Source organism: Indicator indicator, chromosome 16 (assembly GCF_027791375.1).
Source record: "Indicator indicator isolate 239-I01 chromosome 16, UM_Iind_1.1, whole genome shotgun sequence".
Classification (NCBI taxonomy): domain Eukaryota; kingdom Metazoa; phylum Chordata; class Aves; order Piciformes; family Indicatoridae; genus Indicator; species Indicator indicator.
Genome location: NC_072025.1, coordinates 6,684,330 through 6,709,641, shown reverse-complemented (window position 1 = coordinate 6,709,641; position 25,312 = coordinate 6,684,330). Strand labels below are relative to the sequence as shown.

Sequence of the window (25,312 nt, the reverse complement as noted above, 5' to 3'; positions counted from 1 at the left end):
AGAAATTTATAAGTCTGATTTTCCTCAGACTACAGCAATAAAATTAGGTGCATGCCAATGAAGAGGCCAAACCAAACCAGAGTAAGCTTTACAAGACAAGAAATGTCCCCGTAGAGTCTACCACACTGCATCCATGCACTATGTACATACAGCTGGCATAGTACTGTAACAAATGTAAAACACCCAAGTAATTTCTTTATCCTAAGTGGAACTGGAAATGCCAAGAGTTTGGTTGCCCAGGGATTATTCGAAAAAATCACCACTTTGAATTTTCAATAAAGTAATAAATCGAATATTTTTTAACAACCCAAACCAATGTAACTATAGAATGCTCTCTGTTGGAAGCTATCTTGGAAAAGTTTCAGAGTGACCTCCTGTCAAAGTTCTCATTTCTTTCTTCTAATAGATGTATTTCCAACTTGCTCCACATTTTAATGAGCTGATCAGCTTGAAAGCTGAAACGTGAAAGCAGAAGAGCACTAGAAACTTCGGAAATTGCTTTAAACCATTTGCTTCAAGATGATCACATATTGTAATTCATTAGGTCAGAGCCACACTGCCTTCATACAGGTAGCACAGTTAGCACTGCTCAGCTCAGGCTGCACATTAGTTTTCCCAGTTCTTAGCTGTATTCACACTTGTTTTTCTGGAGAATAACAGCTCATCCTTTTTATTAAACTTAGCCTTTGTCTACTCAAATCTTCAACTTGACTGTGCTGTGAGGAGAAAGTGATCTATTAATGCTCTGCAGCACATGAGTAATCCTTTCTTGCTCAATGTTAAGCACATGCTTTGTCAGATCACAACTCGTACTCTCTAATAACAAAAACCAAGCACTCATTAAGCAGCCTACACTAGTTGTACTGATACCAGATTTTACGTTTCTCAGGCAGATAATATTCAGGCCACAGGGCTTCAGCATCACACTGTTATTTAGTCTTTGAGGTTTTTGCTTTTCATTGTTTTGGCTAAAACAGCATAGCTTAGTGGGGTTGTAACAGTTAATAAATCTATTATCTTTGACTTCATAATAAAACTAGAGGACATTTATCATGAATTAGTAGGAATAGCAAGCATGCAACTACAAAGCACTTCCCTCACTGAGCTTTCAAATATCCACCTACTCCAATATGTTAAAAAGAACATTTGAAAGGTTACCAGCAATTCTTGATTCAATGATAAACAAAATGCTAGAAAGGATGTAATTTGAGATGGGGAACTAGAAAATATCTAAATAGTATGGACCACAGTGAAGTACTGTGTATATGTTGCAGCAACAAGATATACACAGGACTTCAGCAAAGGAAATTTTAAAAGGGGCAGGAAATGCTGCCTAAAGCTGAATAGGACGAAAAAAGATGCAGAAGAGGAAGGTTAGACAGAACTAAACAAATGATGATGCAGTCCGTGTTTACAGTTAATGAACTGTTGGTGCATGTATCTACCAAAGAGAAGCAATTAAAATACTCAGAAAGGATTAATGTGAAAATATCACAAAACAACAAAGGATTGAAAGAAGCTGAAATGTTACACAGCTCACCGAGAAAGTAACTTGGACAAGATTACAAAATCAAGTATATCAGAAAATAAAAATAAGGTCTACAGAAGCACAAAAAGACAACAAAACTGAACAAGAAACTAAGCTGAAATTAAGAGAAAGTGTCACCATTCAATGTGACAAATATAAGAATGGGAAAAAAAAAGGTATTTTGTTGAGATGGCAATAAAATGGGCATACCTTTTGGATGTCTTAACCATTCTAATCAGGTATACAACATCTGCCCTGCTACTTGACATTTAATGCCAGTTTGTTGTTAATGAAACTCACATTTGAATACAATACCACTCAGTAAACATTTTTTTACAAAAAGAGATTACTGAAGAACCTGCACCAGCTATGTAACTTTCAAAGGTTTTGCCACCATTTTGTAAATATTTTAACAAACTTATCTGTATTTTTAATGCGCTAATTGGGAAAAAAGAAATTACAATCCTACTATTACTAAAGTTAATACAAAACATCCACAGGAAACAAATTCTCCCTCTATTAAAAAAAAAATTAAAATTCAACAAAGCATTCCTGCCCACAGAGTAGGAAAAGTCTTGCTGGCAGAAAAAGTCGTAACAACTCCTTCATCCCTGTCATTGTAATGCTTTCTGCAGAGAACAAGCCTCTGTGACCCAAATACTCCAGACAGCATATAGAAAGGTGCTCTTGGAGTAACAGCTCTTCCACAAATACAAAGCATCAGCTGTTAGGTGGGTGGCACATCATCTTCCCTTCTAGCTCATTTAGCAGAACCAGCATTTTACATGAGACTGCACTGTGGATCAGTAACAAATCAATTAATCAAGCACAGAAGTTTTCAGCAGGAATCCTTCCCTTTATGAGGTTAAAAACTGCCTGTAAGGATGTACAATCTGAGATGTTTACAAAAGACCAGACACAAATCCAGTCCTTGGCTGGAGGTATAACATACTTCTAAATAGAAAAACTAGGGACTCTATTTCTTCCGCCGCCTTCTTTGGCATCTTTCACCTTACATTTTGAGCAGTTATGCAAGTTGAAATGTAAAGCAGTATGAATCTCTACATCATGATGACTTCCTTCCAAGAACACAGGAATGAGTTCTTAGCTGAAAGTATTGGCTGCAAGGCTTGAGAGAAATGAGAAACACTCAGAGTTTTACAGTTAGGTCTGAATAAGACAAGTCTTCACTGTATTTCACAGCATAAATCTAGTATGAGTGTTATCATCTTGACTCACAAGCCACCAATTTAACTCAATGGAATACAACCATTATGGGACAATAAACAGAGAAGCCAGTAAGTTAACTTTCTGGTAGAGAAGAATAACCAATCCAAGGAAAGCACAGAAGACCAAGACATGACCTATGAATTATATCTGTAAATGTATCAGTATGAAGCCAACACATGAAGTAACACTACAGGCTAATGCATTTATGTTGATCTTCTGCTAATCTACTGGGATTCACACTTCCAATATTTTTACACTTCGATGAAATAACATGAAGTAACTGGGTCCCAAAACACTATATTAAGAGCTCCTCATGAACAGAATGTGCCTAAGACAGACCAGCTTATGGCCAGCTACAGCAAAAGAACAATTTTTGTTCCTAGGGCTACGTGGGTATTCAACTGCACAGGAGAATTCAAAAAAAGTTGTGAAAGTTGTGCACTAATACTAATACTCCCAGAACAAATTAAATCCTTTGAAATTCTTCCTTTTCCTGTCAACTTCAAATCTGTCTTGTCCAGATTTAATGTTAATTTCTGCGCACCCAATAGTCTTTATATTTGGGAAACAAAAATATTCACATTTGCCACAACAGAAATTAATATCTGTGCATGGTTAATGTATTTTGTCATTGACAGAATTCTTCCTGCACTCTTGTGTTCGGGAGGATGCTGTTTTGCGAGATGTTATCAGTTGAGAGGATTTGTAACTGCCAATAATTACATGAAATACTTAATTTTATGTAGGACTAGAAGGGAATAGTATTACCTTTATACTAGCAACATTGTCAGTCCTTCCAGCGTCTTGTCCAAATGTACCCAAAAGAATTTAAATGTCTTGGCTAAATCTACCTTCTCTGCTTCTGTCTTTTCAGCACAGCATATGTTTATGGTTCTATGTGCTGATGAAGTTGCAATTAACTGTTCTGAGCTAAAAGAGTTTAGACATTTCCCCCTTACAATTTCATAGGATTTTTTTTACTACAGGATTCTGTCCAAATATTTAAAATTGTGATTACAGGCACAAGGCAGAGTTACCAACTAATTAACTAGTAATTCCACCTTCAACTGCAAAAGCTCCGTTACTTTTTTAGCATAATAATTCTGGGAGATACTTTACTGGAAACAAGTTATTTATTAAACCTAGGAGCTTAGGGTGACAACGCTAGAAAGGCATTTGGAGAAATGATAAACAGCTTCTGTCTTTCAGGATTATTGATTAATTGTTAAGTTTTCACCAACATAAAATGATCTTCATTCTGTGCCACTAGGCCAGTGCACGATGATTACTTTTTACAAATATATATGTGCGTAAATGTAAATCCCCCAGACTTGGCAGTATCGTAAGATATAAAGTCTACTATCAGCATCTTTCCCATGTACGGAAGTCTGTTCTTACAAACCAACTGCTTATAAAACAATCCACAAGTTCAGCTTAAATACAGTCACTTCTTCCTATCTGACATGAAGTAGATTAGCAAATATTAAAAAGCCTAAGTGAAGTGGACCTCAACACCAGCCTTACTCCTTCTGAAAAGCTTACATGCAAAACCGGGATAAAGTTACACCACAGGTTTTAAAACAAGATTTAATTTTGGACCATGCTGACAGAGGAAAATAAGGTAGCAAGTTAACATCTGCCTCATTTTCTGCTACAATGCAAAGTCATTCGAAGTTGAAAAGACAGCTGGAAACGACAATCTTGATCTCTGTGTAACAAGACAGTGGTAGCAGCTCAGCTTCCTCTTCCCTTTGCCAAGTCTTCCACAAGAGAACTAAAAAAGGAACTGAGGAAGAGGAGAATAAGAGACTATTTGGGGGGAGTTAGCTTTGTACACCAAATCACGTGACAGTACTGTAAATTTCTCTCTCCCTCTCCGTTAATTTCATGCTTTTCTTTGAATTCTGCTTATATGCACCATTCATTAGGAGACATCTATCTACTGCCTCTCTGTCATTTTCCACAAGGTCAGTCTCCTTTACCGCATACACTTCATGACAGCAAAGCCAATCTATGATTTCAGCATTAATAGTGAACTACCTGTATCTCAATTAAGCACCACCAAAAAGCTGGAAATAACAATACTTTTAGGTAATGGTGAAACAATACATCAGTTACATAAATAAATGAAACCACTTATACAAGTAAAAAGGAAGTTTTCAAGTCAAATATATCACTTTTTATGCAGCTGGATGTTTATGTTTTAGTAATTATTATTGTCAGTGAATTTTACAAATCCTCCAGTTTCTGATAGTTGACTACACTGCTGGCATTTAAAATACTTAATTCTATGCCTTTTTCCTATATTCAAGTGTCTTGGCCTGCATAGCTGCTGCTTCCAGAAAACTAAGCTGTTTACTCACTGACTTATTAGTAACCTCCAAATTCATCCATGTCCACAGCCCTGGCACTATAAACCTAACACATAACTTGTTTTAAAGATGAAATTATTTTATATCACAGTTTTCTTTCTGCCTGAGGCCACATTTTTAAATAGGTTATATGTAACAACTCAAGCATTACTGCTCTTCTACGCATGGGAGACTCAAGGTGCCAGCCTAGACTATCCAGAAGGAAAAGGGACATGCCTCGTTCCTGGACACTGGGAAAGTTGGAGATCAAACACTGCTGTTTGTGTTTAAGAACGTTTCCAAAGCTTAGTGAAGTAAAAGTCTTTCCACTGATGTTAAGGTACCTTTGGGTCTGGGGTCCATTAACAACATGCTTATAGAAAGATGCTATCTGGAGAGTCCTGCAGGTGATTTCATGTTTTCCTGTGACACTAGTCTAATACACATCCTGACCTAATCCTATTCAAAGCAGCACCACACATGCCTACCAGTATGGGCTGCTTTTCAAACTATTTTGCTGAGATTGTTGTTTCATTCACCTGCGTCACATGAATTGTTAAACTGCTCTGTCAATATTAACCACTTGAACATGGGCTTTTATTTTAGCTTGCTTTTAGAGTAAAATTAGATTTTTGTGTGTTTGCTTGGTCTTTCCACTGTTATCCCCCAAATTAAGTGGCGGCTGAAATTCAAATCTCTATGTAACTAATGGAAATCTGGTAGCATCCAGGCATTCCCAACAACACATTCTCGTTTCATCAAAGAAAACCAAAAAGCAATACTAAACCTTCCCTTCGGCTCTTCCTAACTTCTGCTATGTCCACCTAGTTCTCATGTCTGAAACATCTTCAGTGTTTCTAATATAGGTGAGGGAAAAGGCTTGGGGGTTAGTACATAATGCACGACAGTGATATTCACGTTCCATTTCTTTCAGTTCTTTTGCACAGCAATTGATAGGTTAGTTTTAAATTGAAAAACGACATTTTTTAAGATCCACTTCTCACTTCCTGTCTATGCTTTAAATTTGGAAATTTATGATCCATTCACCTTCTTGAAAATCGAGGCACTGACATCAGCACATATGAGAATAAATACAAATGCTTCCTAGAACAGTCAGATCTCATCTCAGGAAAAGCTGTGCACTTTGATGATGCTACTTCAAAAGGAGTCCTTTATCTCAAGGAGTTATGTGAAAAATTGTTACAGCAAGATTTATAGTGATGGGAATGCTCTTGTTTTTAGGAAGGATGATTGAATAAATCTGCTGTGAATTTTTTTTTGGGGAGACAAACTTCTACAGTCTTCCTTCCTCTGGAATGAAAGTGCACAGAGACAAGATCTCAGATCTACAAGCAGATGTTTTCGATACAAAGTGATCTGCTTCAAGCAGATCTGACTCCTGAGCCATCACCCTGTGTAATTTCAGATCCAGCTTCCATGTCGCCTGAGTCAAACGCTACTCAAAGAGCAAAGCAACTGCCACAGTCACTCTCTACTCTATAATTTGCTGACATACATGGTGCTCATATTGTCCCCAATCTGCAATTTTATTTATTATCTGGTACAAACAGCAAATAGCTTTTGGTGCCCTTTTATTTACCCAGGGACATACTCATTCTTTGGTTGACTCATTATTATTAACGTAAAAGCATCAGGATTTATGATCTCTTGGAGATGCCACGAAATTGAGGACACTTATCTGTAGATATGCAGGCTCTCAAAAGGCAGTTCCTGCTGGGTGTTTACTTCAGTCTCTGCAAGATTAGAAATGATGGGGTAAATAGCTATCAAACAAGTGTCCACTTCCACCCTGGAGTCCTAAACAAGGATGAAAACTGTGAAGTCTTGTAATCATAACCAAGCTGAAAGAACTGTGCTTCTCATTTTAGTAATTCAGATGTAATAGTAGCTCGGAAGTGTGACAGGGCTGGCAGAAAGCTGTTCTTTCAACTGAAAAGAATGATGGAAGCAGTCTGGGTGGTCCAGGACAGTGCTCAAATGAAGAGAGCAAAGAGTGCTGAGTAGAGGAAGAAAAAGCCCTTCAGTATAAAACGTATAGAAAGATACCAAGACAAATAATCATCCAAAACCAAGTACAAAGTATTCTATGCACAAGACACTGCCTGCAACTAAGAGAGCAGACAAAGAGTACTGCAGCTTCTAATGGAAGACAGATTCTGATGTGGAGACAAGTCATCTGGAGAATTGAGCCCAGAAATAGCTCATTCAGCTATGGCTCAGGCATGCAGGCACAGTGTGGGCACATGAAAAAAAATTATACTAGTACCAAGAAGGGTAGATGACAGGCTCCTGAATTGAGACAGATAAGATGCAGTCTGAGTTAGATGTATTTAATACCCATAAAAGGCTTTTTCTCATGATCTTGGATGCTTTGGGTTCTTATCCTAGAAGTGGGCATGCAGTTATTGGAATGTTCAAAAGTAAGGGAAAAAAAGATGGACACAGAAAGGGAGAGAAGAATATTCACACTTTAAAGCTATAAAGTTATTCTAAGCTTTCATTTATCTGAGTTACTAAGCACCCATAGCACATTAGAGAGTGGAATAAGCTTCGATTACTCATATGATTGTGTATCTTTCATAGATGTGCGTGAGTAGTAGGGTAACAAACCTATGGCATCAAAACATTTGCTTCAAAACAATGCATGCTTTACAATATGCCTGTTATACAATTCTACACTATTCTAACAGTCTCTCTGCCATGCTTAATTACTATTTAACATAAACGGCGTACATTTACAAAATACATCCAGTCATAAATATTGCCGCTGTTACATTGAACAGTTGGGAAAATACCTTAGTTTTGAAACATTTCTATATGATCTAATGAAGGGAGAAAAAAAAAATCATTGAATCAACCATAGCACAGAGCTTTATGACATATCAAATCATAATCTCAAGTTTAAAAAGTTTTCCTTAACAGCAGAAATGGGCTGCTGATAAATGTACCATATTATCAGAATAAACTATAATAGAAGGGAGGTTCCTTACAATACTCAAAAAAATCTCAAGAAAACTCAAACAGTAAGACAGGTGACTTATGAAAGCATAGGTACATGTGCTACTGTTAAGTGCTAAGCCCCTTCTGGCTCCACATACCTTTCTTTGTACTTTCTCCAAGTTCCCATAGTTCTATCACATAAACAACAAATAGCATGTAACCTACCACTGGGCCTTTCAGACTAAGTAAGTAGTATTTGAAAAATATGAATGAAACACAAAATTTTGCATTGAGCACTAAGCAATTTCTAATGCAATTTTATCCACTCATGAATGGCTGAATAGATAGATAAGGCTTTTTAAAATAACAACATAGCAATGTCATGAAAATTAATTTTCTCTGCAGAACTCAGAACTTGGCTTTAGAAGTCTGCATACACATCTATTTTCAGATGTGTATGATGATGTTCTCATACTATTGAAATAATGACTAAGATTTTAAATCTGTGAAATCTGAACTCAACAGTTAAGCAACTGCATGGAATTCTAGAACTGGTAACTCTGAAACGTCAAACTGAGCATTGACTGGAGCACAAGCTCCTGTGCAATACTAAAGCAAACCTGGCCAAAGATACAAGCAGTACCATAGGCAACGTAACTGCAAAAAGACAATCTTTGCACTAGAAAGATACATAGAAAAATACCCAAAATATTCTGTATACATTATTTTGAAAGAGAAAAAAAATACATAGACAGAAAGTGAAATATGGAGCTCAGCATGTTTAGCTTATTGAAGTTAGACAGAAAAGCAATTGATTCCGGTATATTTTTAGGATACTAACACCTGCCAAAGAGAATCAGACACAAATAAACTAGAACTAATATGTGTGTATATATTGTATTTAAAAAAAAAATATCTCTATATCTTCATTTCAAATCAAGAATGGAAGAATGGATATTTTATGGAAGATATGTATCAAGCACAAGGAGCAGAATGTTTTAGTGAGATAAGCAGCTGTGCTCAACACAAAGTTCATGAGAAAAAAACTGCAGGGATTTTATCAGCAGGACAAGCAGAGTATAGAAACATCAACAGAGCCAATATTTAAGAGAGCTTCTGGCAGTTTAGAAAAATCTGTATGCAATACAGAGATTTTTTTTTTTTCAGCTACTGTAAAACAGTCTTTGTATTTAACTCACTGATTTGTTCCTGGGAAGAACACCACATACTGTGCACAATACTGTCCTGATGCATCCCACAGGACAATCAAAGCAAAACTATTAATCTATTACAATAATTGGATAAGGAAGCAGAAACTGGTAGCCTTGATGGTCTAGAAGATAGTGAAATTCAAAGATGAACAAAGGAAACAATATTAGAAATGGGTCTGAAAAAAAAGATAGTCCAGGAATAAAAAGTCCTGATAATGCTAGGAAAAACCTTCTAGTATTTTTTGCAAGACTAACAAACTAAGACAGTCTAGGCTAAAGACAGGTTGATCAAATCAGACAGAAGAGAGGTCTCATAAACATTGTGAGCCAATGATGGCAGCATTCATAGCTAGGTATTCTGAGACTTTATTGCAGATGACTTGGGAAATGCTGCAAAATTGTGGGCATCTCTGAATTAATAACATATTATTCCTTATTAGTGAAAACCCCATAGTTTAAAAAAAAAATAAAAATGAACATATAGCAGATCTAAAACTTTCAGCATACATACAATAATATGAAATTGCTCTTACATAAAAGGATATATACATACCATGTTGTATACTTTTAAGCCTGCTGTGGCTGTTCAGTAGTTATTTTTAACACACAATTTCTTAAAGCATATTAAGATTTAAAACCCCTCAAACTGTCAGGGAGAAAGACCACTAGTTATGTATCAAGGCCTCACAATTTACACAGATGTCACCACTCTTTTCTAATTTTCTATCTTCACAACTGTTGTTAGCCCACAGCAGATGGAAAAAAACCCAGAGTTATTGCGGAATGCCTTCAAATACCAAAGGTGTCTTTCCACTTATAAGCCTATAAACTTCAAACAACTACAATAAAATAAATAAAAAGATCCAGTTATTTTTCTGATATGGCTTCTTAGCTGTTTTTTAATCTAGCCATTCCACTCCCATACCATAAAGTTCTGGTACCCATACTAATCACTGGGCCCTCAAAATATCTCTGGTTTCTCTACCACTTCACAGTAAGTCTATTTCAGACCAAACTTAGTTGTTTTGACGTGAGACAAAACATATACAACTAATTTCAGGCAACCGAAAATGGCAAAACTCAGCTAAAGCCCCTCCCCTCTCTTGCTTGCATATATACCTTTAAGGCACGACTCTTAATAACAAAATACAGCAACCTAACACTAAGAACATTTTAAGGTTTTGCTGAAAACACTTTAATATAACCTATAGTCAGCTTATTAAAAGAGTTGACCTACTAAGAAATGTCTATTTTCCTAGACTGGAGTTGTCTTTTTATAATTGGTTCTTGCTTTAAGTGAGCAATGAACACAGGAAATATTTGTGACCTGAAAGCTTACCTTCCAGTAAATCTCTTGCCAGACCTGGTTCTGCCCCTGTGGACCGAACAAAGTCTGACAGGACTGCATCCATATCAAGAGTCATGTGATCATTCAGAGATGCTGCCAGACATGCAGCAGCAGGACTTGCTGGTTGACTAGAAGGCATCCATCTGCCAAGGAGAAAAAAAAGAGATAGGATTTTAGAATATACTTGAAAGTGATGTAAACCCACTTTTTTCCTCTCTTCTCCAAACAAGACTATTAAAAATGCTAAAACATTCAAGTTACAACATATTAAAATAAACAGCATTTGTCATCCATTTCTGCCTTAGCCTAGAAGCCGTTGATTACTCACACTTGAAGACTTCAATCCAGCTAAACACAGGCACCATTATATCAGTGTCAGTGCTCATACTCAAGTTTAGGAAGTATTTAAATGTTGGACTAATCTTGAGCTCTTTTGCCTTACTTAATAACACATACACAACAGAGCTTGGTATTTGTTCTTATGTTTGCCTTCCCAATGTCATTTCTGTAATTTATAGTTTCTCCTCTGTACTGGGTCTTGCTGGGATGGAGTTAATTTTCTTCATTAGTTTTCTAGAATTGTGGCTAAACCAGCACTGGTAAGACATCAATATTTTAGTCATTGCTAAACACTGTTTACACAGCTGCAAGGCTTTCTCTGTTTTCCAGTCTGCCCCCACAGCAAATAGGCTTGGGGGTGAGCAAGAGGGGACACAGATATTGTGTGCTGCTGTACCAGCCTAGAATACCAGCCTAGAACACCAACATGAACTGGAGTCAAAGGCAATTATTAAATGGTATTCTACATTACCTAAGCGTATTTCTCGATTCCTTTGACAGCAGACTGCAGGTTACAAGTTCCTTTCACACAGAGGACTAGCCCATACTGAGCTGATTGCCCAAGGGATGGAAGCATAGCATTACCATTTCCATGGTGAGATACCGAGTGAACAGGAAAAGGGTAAAGCCCCCAAACATTCACACTACATGACACCATGATCATATAGGGCAATGCAGCGAAGGAAGTGTTTGAGAAAGGGAAAAGAATAACCAAAATTCTTCTGAGAGCTGGTTTTGACATAAAGCAAAGCAAGGTCAAAGGACCTGTACAAAAGATGCAGTCTGGGGCAATAAAATGTCAAGACAGACATCATATCCCAATGGATGTGATCAATAGTGTAACAGCCATATTGCCAGAAGACGATGAATGAGAAACACAAGCTTTCCTAGGCACTGGAGCTTTCTGGAGAATGCATATTCCAGGTTGCAGACAGATTGTGTATCAAGTGAGACGAAAGAGGAACTATTTCAACTGGGGCCCTGAGCACTGATAAGCTTCTGAAAAGATCAAACAGGAGATAGTATGTGCAGTTGTCCTTGGGCCAGCTGAGCCCTTGGCCTCAACAGGAGCCTATGGTAGAAACTACTCATAGGGACTCAAGGTTGATCTCTCCATAGTTTTGGAGCCAAGAGTACACAGAGGATCCAGGATCTTGAGTCTTTTTTCTGGTTTCCTTTATTGTAGTATTTCTACAGAGAAATGTTCAGTGGAGAAGCCACCTCCACAAACTATACTAGAAACACCTGCAACAAATACACAGTATAAGCACCTGGACTGACTGAGGCCAGCTGGGAGAGGCACAAAGGAAAAAAGCTTAGCAGGACTTAACCCCTGGAATTTCTAAAGTAGTTATTATGCAAAAGTATTCTGACAGGTTATACACATATGGATGGGCTTTAGATACAGATGCAAAGAAAGTATCAGAAGTGAGATTCTTCCTGAAAATGAGTTTATACAACAATTTACACTGGTGAAAAATGTCACAGAGTATTTTATAGCCCCTTTTCAAAGGTCATAGCGACTATATGTGAAGAAGTGGCATAACAAATAGTCCCTTTGGAAAAAAAGTCATCGTTTGGAAGGAAGAATTTTTTAAAAACTCCAAATGTTCCTAAAAATGTTAATTATTTTGAATTAGTATACACTTGACAGTTGTTTCATTGATCTTTGCTTGTTTCTTTAGACCTTAGCTCTTCATACATTTGAATATTTACAATTAAATTAATTTTACTGCTTGCAGAAAGAATAGTTTATTTTCCTACCTTGAATTTAAATGGCTCAGCAATTTGATGACTACATTTAACAGAGACTTGCTGTTCTCTGGGATTTCAAAGGGGGTTTTGTGTCATACTGTCACACTAAGTCAGAATCCAGTACTTAGAGTGCAACAAGCCATGTGTCTTTTGCAGATGCGTATTTTACTCAACCACTAAGCACCACTAGAGTGACTACACTAAATCAATAATGCTTATTTATTTATCACTTCTATAATATATCCCTTGGAGAAATCTACCACAGCGATAATGTTAGATCAAAACTGAAACATGCTGACTTTCAATTCTGAAAGGGAAAAATGCTCCTTTTCCAAAGGAGAAAAATAAAAATAAACATTTTTGGAATGTGTGTATTTTTGCATCCAATTTTCCCCTGGTTTCTTTTTTTCTGTTTGTTTGTTAGTTGATTTTCAACAAGCACTAGTTGTTGAACTGTAGTACTTCATCCTGAAGTGTGATTTTATTTTTTTCTTTAATGAACTTAAAAATAACCTGGAGGAAGAATTCAATTTCAGAGAAATCCCAAAGCAGAAGCTATATAAAGTGAAGTCTTTCAAAATTGCAGCCTGACTGATGGCAGCTCTGTCTGACATTATTCAACTCAAAATTTGAAAGGAGAAATTTTCTGGCAAATTACTCAACAGCATCTCTAACTAGCTCAAGCTGCATTTTACTGAGTTCTACTAGCACAATGGCAGATCACTCCATTAAGAGGCACCACTTAATTATATTATAAAAGGGACACAAAGTCGCAAGTAATAATAATCACTCAGTTCTGCAAAATCTGTAAAAAACGTTTTTAAAAGTTGTTGGATGGGTAAGATCTTGATAGCAGGTGTAGTTATGGTGATGAATTAAAAGACATTAGCTGAAGCAGCCAAAATGATGGTAACTACCTAACAAAAGGCAACATGCACTAGACCTGATGGCAAAGTGAGGTATTTGTACATTAATTATAGAATGTGGAGTCTCAAAACATGTAGGATAACAAGGCAACTTTTAGTAATTAGTACAAACATTTGCCATCTACCTTCTCAACTACAAAATGCAAGATTTATGGCAACAAAAAGGTGAAGAAGACAAATAAAAACAAAGACAAATAAAAGCTCCAGTCAGGCATTATTATGAAGGTTTTGTCTACATAATGGAAGTCAGGAAAATTAACTCAAAGAAATTTAACTGGATTTGCCATGTCTATTAAATTCATTGCAAACACCTTTTATCTGGGAATAAAATGTGGCCTTAATTTGGTTTGGCTCATCTTGCCTTCGAAGTGAATTAAACTAAATTCATTGGAGGCCATTTTAATTACGGACGGGAGAGTGCACACAGGGACTTGGTGAGATTTAAGCTGCCCTCTTTAAATTACTACACTTAGTTGACTTGCATCAATTTTCTTCAGTATCTTCTGTAGATAAACCCTGAACATTAGACAAGGTGAAAAAATAGAGAATGAGGTAAGCTATGTTGAAGAATCCTCAGTCAGCACACCAAAGCCCCATGGGAACCATCAAAAAAGAGCTATTATTCTAGAAAATACAATTGTTCAACTATTTTAAGTTCATTCAGAGACCAGCTAGGAAATATTTTTAAAAACCACAACTATATCTGATTTTTCAGAAATGCTACTTACTTAAAACATCTACTACTTGCTTACTTATTTAAATCATTTGAAGCTGGTACTATTGATAAAGGACACCACTAAATCATAGAATCATAGATTCTTAGAATGCACTGTGTGGACAGGGACCTTTAAAGGTCATCTAGTCTAACCCCCCTGCAGTAAGCAGAGACATCCCCAATCAGATCAGGTTGCTCAGAGCCCCATCAAGCCTGACCTTGAATGTCTCCAGGGATGGGGCCTTCACTATCTCCCTGGGTAACCTGCTCCAGTGTTCCACCACCATCTTAGTGAAGAGCTTCTTCCTAATGTCCAAATTAAATCTACCTTTCTCTAGTTTAAAACCATTGCTCCTTGTCCTGTTGCTACATGCCCTTGTAAATAGTCCTTCCCCAGCTTTATACAAAGCCCCCTTCAGGTACTGAAATGTTGTAATAAGGTCCCCCACCAGAGCTTTCTCTTCTCCAGCCTGCACAGTTCTAACTCTCTCAGCCTATCCTCATAGGAGAGGTGCTACAGCCCTCTTGATCATCTTTGTGGACCTCCTCTGGACCCTCTCCATTAGGCCCATGTCTTTTTTGTGTTGAGGGCCTCACAGCTGGACACAGTACTCCAGGTAAAGTCTTACTAGATCAGGGTGGCAGAATCACCTCCCTGGATCTGCTGGCCACACTTCCTTTGGTGCAGCCCAGGATGCTATTGGCCTTCTAGGCTGCAAGTGCACATCTCTAACTTTTCATCCACTAGTACCCTCAAGTCCTTTTCCACAGGGCTGCTCTCTATCACATCATCTTCCAGCCCAAACTGATGACCAGGATGTTCCTGACCCAGGTGCAGGACCTTGCACTGGGCTCTGTTGAACCTCATGAGGTTCACCCAGGTCCACTTCTCCAGCTTGTCTGGGTCCCTCTGGATGCCATCCCATCCCTAAGGCATACCAACTGCACCAGTCAGTTTGGTGTCATCTGCAAACTTGCTGAGGGTGCACTTGATCCCACTGCTTCTCTCACTGATGATAATATTGAACAGCATCATCTTTTGAGGTGAATTATTTCAAAATTAGAAGTTATAACCTCTTACTGGAGTCTAAGATAAAATAAAGTAGAAAAGAATTTAAAAGATACTGCTGCATTTAAAAGCTATGGTACACTCCTACCGAAGAAACGGTATGGAAAGCTAGAGACACTCAATACCTTAAAATACTTGAATCCCTGTGAAAAAGTTCTGAAACACCTACAGTCACTGCTAACACTGGTAACGACTGAGAGGTCCTCTACTTGCACTTCATCACCGATGACAGCCTAGCAAAATGTCCCTAGGTCCCTATAGGACCCTAGCAGCACTGGGTCCGATATCAGATGCACACGCTCAAGGATTAATTCATCTGCTCGGATGCTCTGCTGGAAGTTGTATTTTCATAGTGCTTCAGAAGGTTTTCATCATGCTATTGTTCTTACTCTAGAATGATTACATTCTCAGAGGGAAAAACTGTCTAGATAAATGAGAAGTCCACAGAAATAGGGGTCTAAAACTGAAATAAACCAGCAAGCAAGAGATAGAGACTTTCTGGATAAGGATCCTCTACATCCCTTCATCAGTACTTTTTCAAGATAACACTGTTGCTATAATGGTTTTGCTTTCTTACAGGACAACAGATCGAGAATGAATGTAAGGCAATTACTGTGCTTCCCTTACTTTATTCACAGGGTCTCTCAGAGGGTGTTAATTGTATTCTGGCAGAACGCAGCAGTGAAAGAGGTAAGTGTAATGGGACCAAGAAAACTGGAATTGCCCTGAAACAAAGACCTTCATTTAAAATAAAATTCAGGCATCAATCAAAAATGAGAAGTACTCAGTACTGTACTAGGCTGTACTGGAAATCCAACAATTAGGATTTCAAGGATAAGTGTGGAGTACTGTACTTGGGGAGGAATAACACCATGTACAAGTACAGATTAGGGGTTGACCTGCTGGACAGTAACTCCACAGAGAAGGACCTTGAGTTCTGGTTGATAGTAAAGTTATTCATGGGACATCAATGTGTCCTGGTGGCCAAGGAGGCCAATAGTATACTTGGGTACATTAAGAAGAGTGTGTCCAGAAGGTCAGGGGAGGTTCTCCTCCCCCTCTACTCAGCCCTAGTTAGACATCTGGAATATTGTGTAGAGTTCTGGGCTCCAAAGTTCAAGAGGGACAGAGAACTACTGGAGAGAGTTCAAGAGAGTGATTACAAAGAATGATTAAAGAACTGGAGCATCTCTTTTACAAGGAAAGAGTGACAGACCTGGGGCTGTTTAGTCTGGAGAAGAGAAGGCTGAGAGCGGACTTTATCAATATCTACAAATATTTGAAGCGTGGATGTCTTGAGAATGAAACCAGTCTCTTTTCAGTGATACACAGTGATAGAATGAGGGGTAATGGACATAAACTCCATCACAAGAAATGCCATCTCAACATGAGATTTTTTTTTTTTTTTTATTGTGAGGGTCATGGAGCACTGGAACAGGCTACCCAGAGAGGTTGTGGAGTCTGCTTCTCTAGAGATCTTCAAAACCTGCCTGGATGTGTTCCTGTGTGACCTGTCCTAAGTGGTCCTGCTTTGCAGGGCAGTTGGACTCAATGATCTTTAGAGATCCCTCCCAATCCCTAACATTCTGTGATTCTATGATTAAAATGTTAATCTAAGGCCTCTTCTTAATTGCATAGTTCTCTTAAGTTACATACATCTCTTCCACTAGAATGTAGCTCTAAAGAAACAAGAAATATGAACACACTAGATCTTTTTCCTCATTCAGATTTTTTTCCTTTTGCCTTCATTTTCCTCATTTATAATTTCTTCCTGATGCTACAGAAAGATATTGTTTCCAAATATTGAACATATTCCTCCAAATGTCACCCTTCTTTCAAATAGAGAAGGAATGCTGGCCAAAACTCTTTTATCTTACCATTTTTATCTCACAAAAACATGTCATACACTCTGCATAAAATTTACTTCAGTACAGAAAAAGCAAGATGTTTGAATAATCACTATAGGATATATAAAATGAGAAGTTTCATTGTTTTTCTCAAGTCTGCATTACAAATGAAACTCTTGGGCCTACAGGCACCACAAAATGCATGCAGCTCAGTGATCAACACAATGAAGACCTGCTTAACCACTTGCTGTTTCTTACCTTTTTTGAGTTCTTTAGCCCCCTATTTCTACATTACAAATTCTGAAATTAATCACTATAGCAACAGGAGTCCAAGTCCTCATTTACAATGCAGATAATCTTTTCAATCATGTTATTCACGCACAACCTCACAGCCTCTGATCTGTATCACAGTCAACTTGAACAGGGGATGGGGGGAGAGGAACAGAACGTAGAGGTATGACACCCTGGCATGCAGCGGTCAGGAAGCAGCTCAACCTCAACCTACGCTTTAAGGCAAGCAACGTCCTCCTTTACTTTCACTTAAGAACAAATAGCTGCTGCTGAAAAGCCAAACTGCTAAGATTAGTTCTCCTGTTAAGGATACTTACTCCTGAGCTGTAAATAGATACACAGCTGAGTAAAGCTACCTCTAAGCAAGATTTTAATTTGAATTACTTACAACAGACTTTAAGTAAGAGTTCCTTGAGGTGTGTGTCAGATGAGCATTATGCTGCTGGTTTTTGGTGAAGAAAACAATCCATTTTTGCCACAGTAGAAGGTATGAATAAGCAAAATTTTGTCCCCTGAGAAATCTGGAAAAAAAAAAAAAGAAGTAGTATATAAATCAGTGTGCTTATTCCATGCTGTCAGAATAGTAACAACTGGAAAAAATCAGCTTCACCTTTGACCTTAGGAGCCTACTGAATACTACTATCAATGCAGATAAATTACCATGTACAGTAATTTGCATCAAGAAGATTACTTGGGCACAATCCAGACAATTAAAATAAACATCAATTTTTTAAAAGTCTGGATGTACAAAAATATCCTTAGGACTACCCTATCAGGAAATGGTAATTCACACTTAAAAATTTCTTAAGATTCATCAAATACACCTTTGGAAGTTTTCCTTCTCATAAGCTATCAAAATCTAAGGCAATGAACTAGCAAACAGCTATCCAGGAGAAGACTCAGGAAAGCCATTTTCCTTCATGGAAAGAAAGGTCAAACATATGGAAAAAGAAGGAATATGACTTTATTTCACAGGATTTTTTTCATTTTTAAAGAAACAGCATTTCCCTTTGCATATAATCTAGTCATGTCTCTTAAGTGTAAATCCTGCTGCTTGCAATACAAAATCCCATTACTATAGACTTTACTATTTAAAAGTCACTTAAAAATCAGTTGTGCTGTTTATGATTTTTTAATCCACTTTAATCCAAACTCATGTACTTTTAAATGAACCCAGCATTATCAAAACCAGGATTTAAAGGTATTTTCCCAAATTCTTTCATCATGTATATCATTCCTTCCAATGATTCTGAAACAGGTAGAAATTTAACAAGTCTCATAATTTTTACAAATTTGTGAGAATTATTATACGAACTCATAATATTATATTATTTCTCAATATTTCTTAGATTAAATATGGACATAATTTTAAAAAGTCCCAGTTGTCTGTGTAGTAACTCCACTGTAACATGAAGTGAGTTAATATATTATACTTTAGAAGATTCCTAGCTTTTTTTTTTTTCCTCTTATCTGGGATATAGTTTTATGCAACAATCACACATCTGACCAATGATTTATTGTCAGCTCCCTGTTGAAGCTTATGAATGTGCCATATCACAGATATCCTCATACAGAGGCAAACTATTATAAGTTCATAATAACATAAAAAGAATAATTTCTTACATTAAAAATTAAATATAAGCAGCAGTCAAATTGCATTTAGCTGTGACTCTCATCTTTATCACCATCTTAGAACTTAAACCACACAACAACAACAAAACCCCCACAAGCCAAAAAAAACCTGTAAAACCCTCATCAACTTACAGACGTAACTTTTAATAGCTCTAACACTTCAAAAGCTACTTCATCTGCAAGGGATAAAAATAACCATCAAGTGTCAATATGTCTCAACATTTCCATGTATTAACAAACTGAGATATCTATACTATGAAACTCCTATTAGCTATGGGGAAATAACGAAAAACTCCATTACACAATCTTCAAAAACAAATGATTGTGTTTCTGCTAAGGATCCATAACTTTTATCTCTGCCCTGGAAATAACCAAACAGTCAGGGTAGGGTACTGTTTTCAGCTACATTAACGAACAATGATTGAAACATTTGTATAGCTCTGTTGAATGCATCAGTGGTGCAGGAAAGCAAACTCTTTCCACCTAGCAACTTTCCATCTAGTAACTGATGTACTTCAGTTGAAAAAGGACTTAATACATGTGCTTGCAGTACACAAACCACAATGTACCATTTAAACTATTCTAAAAATTATTCCATTTAGTTCAGTGTTGGATGTAAGGGATCTAAGGGATTACTGTGGATACTATGACTGTTAGGGTATGAGGAAATACGTATAGCTCAGCCCTTCTTGGTATTTCTCTTTCACACACACACACACACACACACACTGCAGCTTCAAGACTTTGGTTTTTTTATGATTAGCTATCAAAAATTGCAGGATATAATATCAGCTGCAATTCCTTTATCATTCTGGGGACAGATACTGAATTCTTGTTTTACATTTGTATGGTCCTGGCAACATCTTCTGTGCGAAGTTAGCAAAGAAAATGAGGAAACACAGATAAAGATACATTCCAAAACAAAGACCTTGATCTCAAACAGGGTAAGAAGGAGTCTTAGTCACATCAACTGGGGACAGATGGCAGACAAGTTCTTCATTAAGAATGAATATTCACAGTCACATTCCCAGTTTTTCCCTGCTTTTGTCTGTCATTTCAAAGTAATGACTGACAAGGAGCTGCAGAAGATTCCTCTACTCAGTCTTCAGAAGTATCTCAATAGGTCTCTCATGCAATCCTTGTCCTAAACTCAAAAGGGATCCCATTTTCCATTCTGCTTTTGACACAGGACTGAAATACTTCCTACAGGCTTCCCAACAGTGTAGGGCCTGACACACCGTACTGAAAATCTTTTCTGCTCATATTCTGCTGAACCTGGATCAGTGTCACCCCATAAAGTCTCAAGTGTGTGTTCACAGCCATTAATTTTGTTTTGTGCAATCTGCCGTGTCCTGCATATGTCTGTGTTGAAAACTGTGGGGGAAGGGTACAAAATCTGACACACAGCATCTGACCTTAGCTTATCCGCAGGATATCTATGACTGGCTAATGGTTCTGTATTCTTGTAGGCACCTGTGACAGTTATGCAGTTATGTACCTGTTCTGCAGTGTAAAGCAGTACTTCAACAATCTAACCTTTTAATGATCGGTTCTTGAACACAATCTGAAGTGCTAGCACAAATAGAATTTTTCTTGTACTGAACTTTCATCTCAAACTCTCTTTGTATCCACTGCATGACAAACATCTATTGCTCTATTTCCTAAGTCTCTATAGTCTGTCACAAGTTACTGATGATTGAAAAGATTTCTTCTCTAGCTAGAAAAGTTCTTATTTACCTTGACTAACGGTTCTTCCATGTGAGAAATGGAGCACATTTCTCCTCTCCTTGGCTTATGCTGGTTTGACTCAGAAAATATGTGCAGTGGATTGTGCTGACAGGGATATGAAGGCAGAAGCTTAAAGGACATCAAAAGTATTAGCATCATGAGCTTTGTATAAACAGTCTTATTGATACAATTCTCCAAGCATCCTTTATCTTCTTGTACACAGAGACTAGAGAAAGACTCAAATGCTTAATTGTATGTAAAGTGCATAGTCGACACATCAAGCACTAGAGTCTTGTAAAATAGAATCTTCAGAATATTCATGCCTTGAGGTAGATAATTCAACTGCTGTTTTAAACACAAGGTTTGGCTGTCTGTTACTCTTCACTTTGCATTATTCTTCACCTCAAGGCAAAATACATAATGGTGATTTTTCCATGTTCCCCTTAAAAATACTGATTCCAACCAATTGGTTCATCCCACAGATGCTGTGTCAGACTGAGAGGGAAGTTCCCTCTCTTACAAGTTCCCTAAAAATAATGGTAGAATTGAACTTCTCAATTTCAGATTATATACAAAAAGCAAGTCCTTCTAAGTCCTTAGATGCATATAAAGAACAGCAAGTTACTAGCTTGCCAAGCATTCATAGAATGTGCTGAAATTCAACAGAAAGCACAGCACAGCTCTGTATACAGCAGCTAAATAAGCTACAGCAGGAAAGAGCTCACACAGACACATTATGCAGCAATCCAGTACTGGTAATTTCCCCTAACCCTGTGACTCCCACCCTCATTTCTATGAAACATTAAGTTCCTCAGCAACTACAGTTATTTGGAAAACTAAACCAAGGAGAACAGAAGGCTTAATTCCCTTTCCTACTAAAAACTCTGCTTTAATGTGATCTCTGTGCTTTTAGAGCAACTAGAGATACATGGAGAAAATAAAGAGGAGAGGCATAGAATCTGGAATGATTCATTTCACATTTTAAAGATGTATAATTTAAGTACAGCAACTGTGTTTTCTCTCACTGCAAATAAACTGTAGCTACCACTAAAGCAATAAAAATTTATAATCTCTATGCATTTATAATTTTTCTTGTAATTCAGGCAATATTTAAAAAAAAACAATTATCAGGAAATACTCAGGCTCAACAAGGAGAACTTTAAGCTAATGTATCAAGGAAAGTGCTATAAAGAACCATGCAAATGAACTGTACACACAACAAAAGTACTGTCAACTATCAGACGTTCAAAGTCTTATGTTAAAATAGCATAACCTGATTTTTAAGGCCTTTTAAATAGTTTTTGACCAACGTCAACAGGATTAATGGATATTCAGCATCTCTAAGAAACAGGCCATTAGTTCTAATTGCCACTGTCATGATCATCTATTATTACGTTCTATGAAAAGCAGAACACAGTTGGAGTTAAATATCAGTGTGTGAAACAGGAAATTTAGAAAGCCAGGGGAAAAAAAATAGCTACTGACTGCACAATAAGCCTGGGCATGGCAGAATAAAAACCTTCACCAATACTGCAACCCTCTTTTGTGGAGCTTACTGCAAGTTTCTGCACATAAATATCTTTCAGTTCAATTTACTGCAGAAGAAATTATTTATACATTCTATAAGCATCACCAACACACAGTTTTAAGAAACATCTGTATTTTTTTTCTGCTTTTTATCACAAAAAAAGCCCTGGAAATCAGACAGATTTGTACAGAAATTTCCTTCAAGCTATCCAAAGAGACATCCTCTTTCACACATTTAATTTTTCTGTCATTGTTTTAAAGACACATTGACCAAACTCCTCTGCTTTGCTGACGATCTGAAGCTAAATGCATAGCAAAGCTGATTATTTTTAGAAACAATGTATCATCACTATGGACAGAACACACTGTCAATTCGTTAGAAATTTTTCAAAGCAGCATGGCAGAAAATTGCTCTGCCTGACTAGTAGGTCTGCTTAGTAGCAGACAAAAAACAAGGAAGAAAAGAAAGAACCCTGTTACTGTTGTTTCAAACAGAGGTGGAGCAGGAATGATTTCAGTTAGGTGCTATATGAAATACAAATGGCTGAGGGAGGGAAAGAGAGAAAACCTATTGATGCAGGGAGTCGATCCCTTAACAACAGGTCAGCAGTTTTGGTACAACAGACGTTCAACAGACAGGTGAGACTATGGACCACAGAAAAGGTAAAAACCACAAACCACCCAGACAAAAAAAGCTGAACACGCAAACCCAAAAATTACAAACCAACCAACCCCATAAAAATATTCACATAACACACACCCCAAGGAAAAAAAAAAAACCAAAGAAAAGAAATAAGTATTTTGCTTGAAAACATATTCCTTCACATGCAAAAATGCAACTACAGGAGTTGATCCAGATGATGGCTTAAGGAGTGACCAACCACAGTGCAAGACGCAGAGAAACAGGGTTACTCTTTTCTACAGAAATATATTTGAAAAATTATGAGGTTACTGCTTATGTCAGTCACTTTCAACTAACTCAGTCAGTTTGACAGGCAGTAAATACAGGCAGGACTTGCTCCACTACATCAGCCTTTCCCTTAATTACAAATGTTTTGGAAAAAGGTCTTGCTTTTCAGTTTGCAGAATCAGTCAATTAACCAACAGTGTTCTCAGAGAACTAATTTCTTGCAGCCACAGTCAATAGACACTGAAAAGCAAACCACCTATGGGGAAGTTCATAATACTTTAAAATGTAAAAAGGTACAAGCTGGCCTTTAGTTGGTAATAATTTAATTTTTTTTCAAGCACTAGCTTCAAATTAAAAGTGATAGTTTCAGAAAATAAAGGGGTCACTACCATCAATTAGACAAATATTTGAACTTGGATCTGAACTAAGTTTTTGTCACCAGTATTTGTATTTTAATTAATACAGACTGGATCTGGTTATGTGCAACATAATATAAGGAACTCAGAAACTACACAGCAGCCACTATTTCCTTATGTATAACAACTCCTAATTTCCCACGTAACACACGTTTTCTATGATCTCTACAGAGAATAAAATCCACCACTTTCACAGATTTCATCCATAAAAGCTTCATCTGCAAAGAACTTCTTGAGCAATTTCAAACAGTCTTGATTCTGACCTGTGATTTTTTTTCACACAGCTCACATGACTACGTATCTAGTACCAATACAAAAATCCACATCTTCTTGATTAAATAAGACTAAAAGTCTCCTAAAATAAAGCCACAGCCAAAAGGCCCAAAATTATGTAAACAACCTCCAACAGGAAGCCGAAAATCTGGCCCTGTATTTTATCTATAATTCAAACGACAGAATTAAGAGCTGAGTAGCCTGGCCTCAAACAGAAAGACATTCAGAGAATTCCCATCACTACTTCCAGAGAAGCCGTAAACTTTCCCATAATACCTTACCTCTTGAAAGCCAGAGACTTTACACAATGTCACCCCTGAAAGCTGGCCTTGGAAGTGTTCCTGACCAGTAAGCCCTTCTCCAAACCACTTCAAGAATTTACTAAGTGACAGATTTCCTTGCATAGTTCTCTGTTCTTTCCAGGAACGAATCCATCCATTAAACACTACTGAAACGAAGACACATGCATCTGTGGAAGTCAAGACTTCAGCAAGGGCATTTTTTCCCATATGAGGACAAAAAGTTAAGGACTAGCATAGCTGAAGTGTATTAAGTTTCCTACTGGAGAAACTTGGCTGAGGATAGGACCTGAACTGTTAGTATTGTATCGCTTTGCCTTCCTAACATGAAGAAGCTGTAATAAAGTAACACTTGTAATGAAAGGATTGAGGACAAGTCAATAGATTCGCCTTGCTTGGCTGAAGGCAGAGAAAATGCAGCGTGTATCACTCTACAGAGAGCCAATGAGGGTAAGGAAGAGCACAGAGGAATTGCACTCATTTTCCTTCTCCCACACATGTATTTGAAACAGTCTGAAAAAATGGAAAACTTTTCAAGCTACCTTGCTCAACTCTATATAGAGGTGTAAAGATGACACTTATGGTTTAGTTTCTTTGGTGCTCCTGCACTCACTTACAGGATTGGCAACATTTTCCTGGACATGACTAAGCTGACTAAAATAGCAAACAGCACAACATTATACTATTTATTCCAAAGAGAAACCGTGAAGAGAAATACTTCCTTCCTATACTGAGAAAGATGTGATAAAACAGATGAAGTAACTGGATAGTCATCAACTTTGTTATTTTTACTGCTCTCTCAAGTGTTTCCAACCTCAGCAACTTAGACTATCCCTGTTTCACATGACGTATTGTCGATGTCAGACACAAGCATCCCTAGTATTTTTAAGGTCCTGTCATTTCCTACTAAAAGAGCTGTTCTTGGTAACTAGGGGCAGTGACTAGTACAGTTTGCA

The 25,312-nt window shown here is 37.3% G+C and overlaps 1 protein-coding gene across 2 annotated transcripts in view; it reads right to left on the bottom strand.

The window, feature by feature from the left end:
- OTUD7A (OTU deubiquitinase 7A) overlaps nucleotides 1-10,741 on the bottom strand; it is a 46,239-nt gene extending 35,498 nt beyond the window's left edge. The window contains exon 1 of one of the 2 annotated variants that reach the window (XM_054388020.1): nucleotides 10,621-10,741. In XM_054388020.1, coding sequence (XP_054243995.1) covers nucleotides 10,621-10,705 — 85 coding nt within the window. In that variant the 5' untranslated portion in view covers nucleotides 10,706-10,741. The remainder of the gene's footprint in view (nucleotides 1-10,620) is intronic. The other variant, XM_054388019.1, reaches the window with a different exon arrangement.
- Between the last annotated feature and the right edge of the window lie 14,571 nt (nucleotides 10,742-25,312).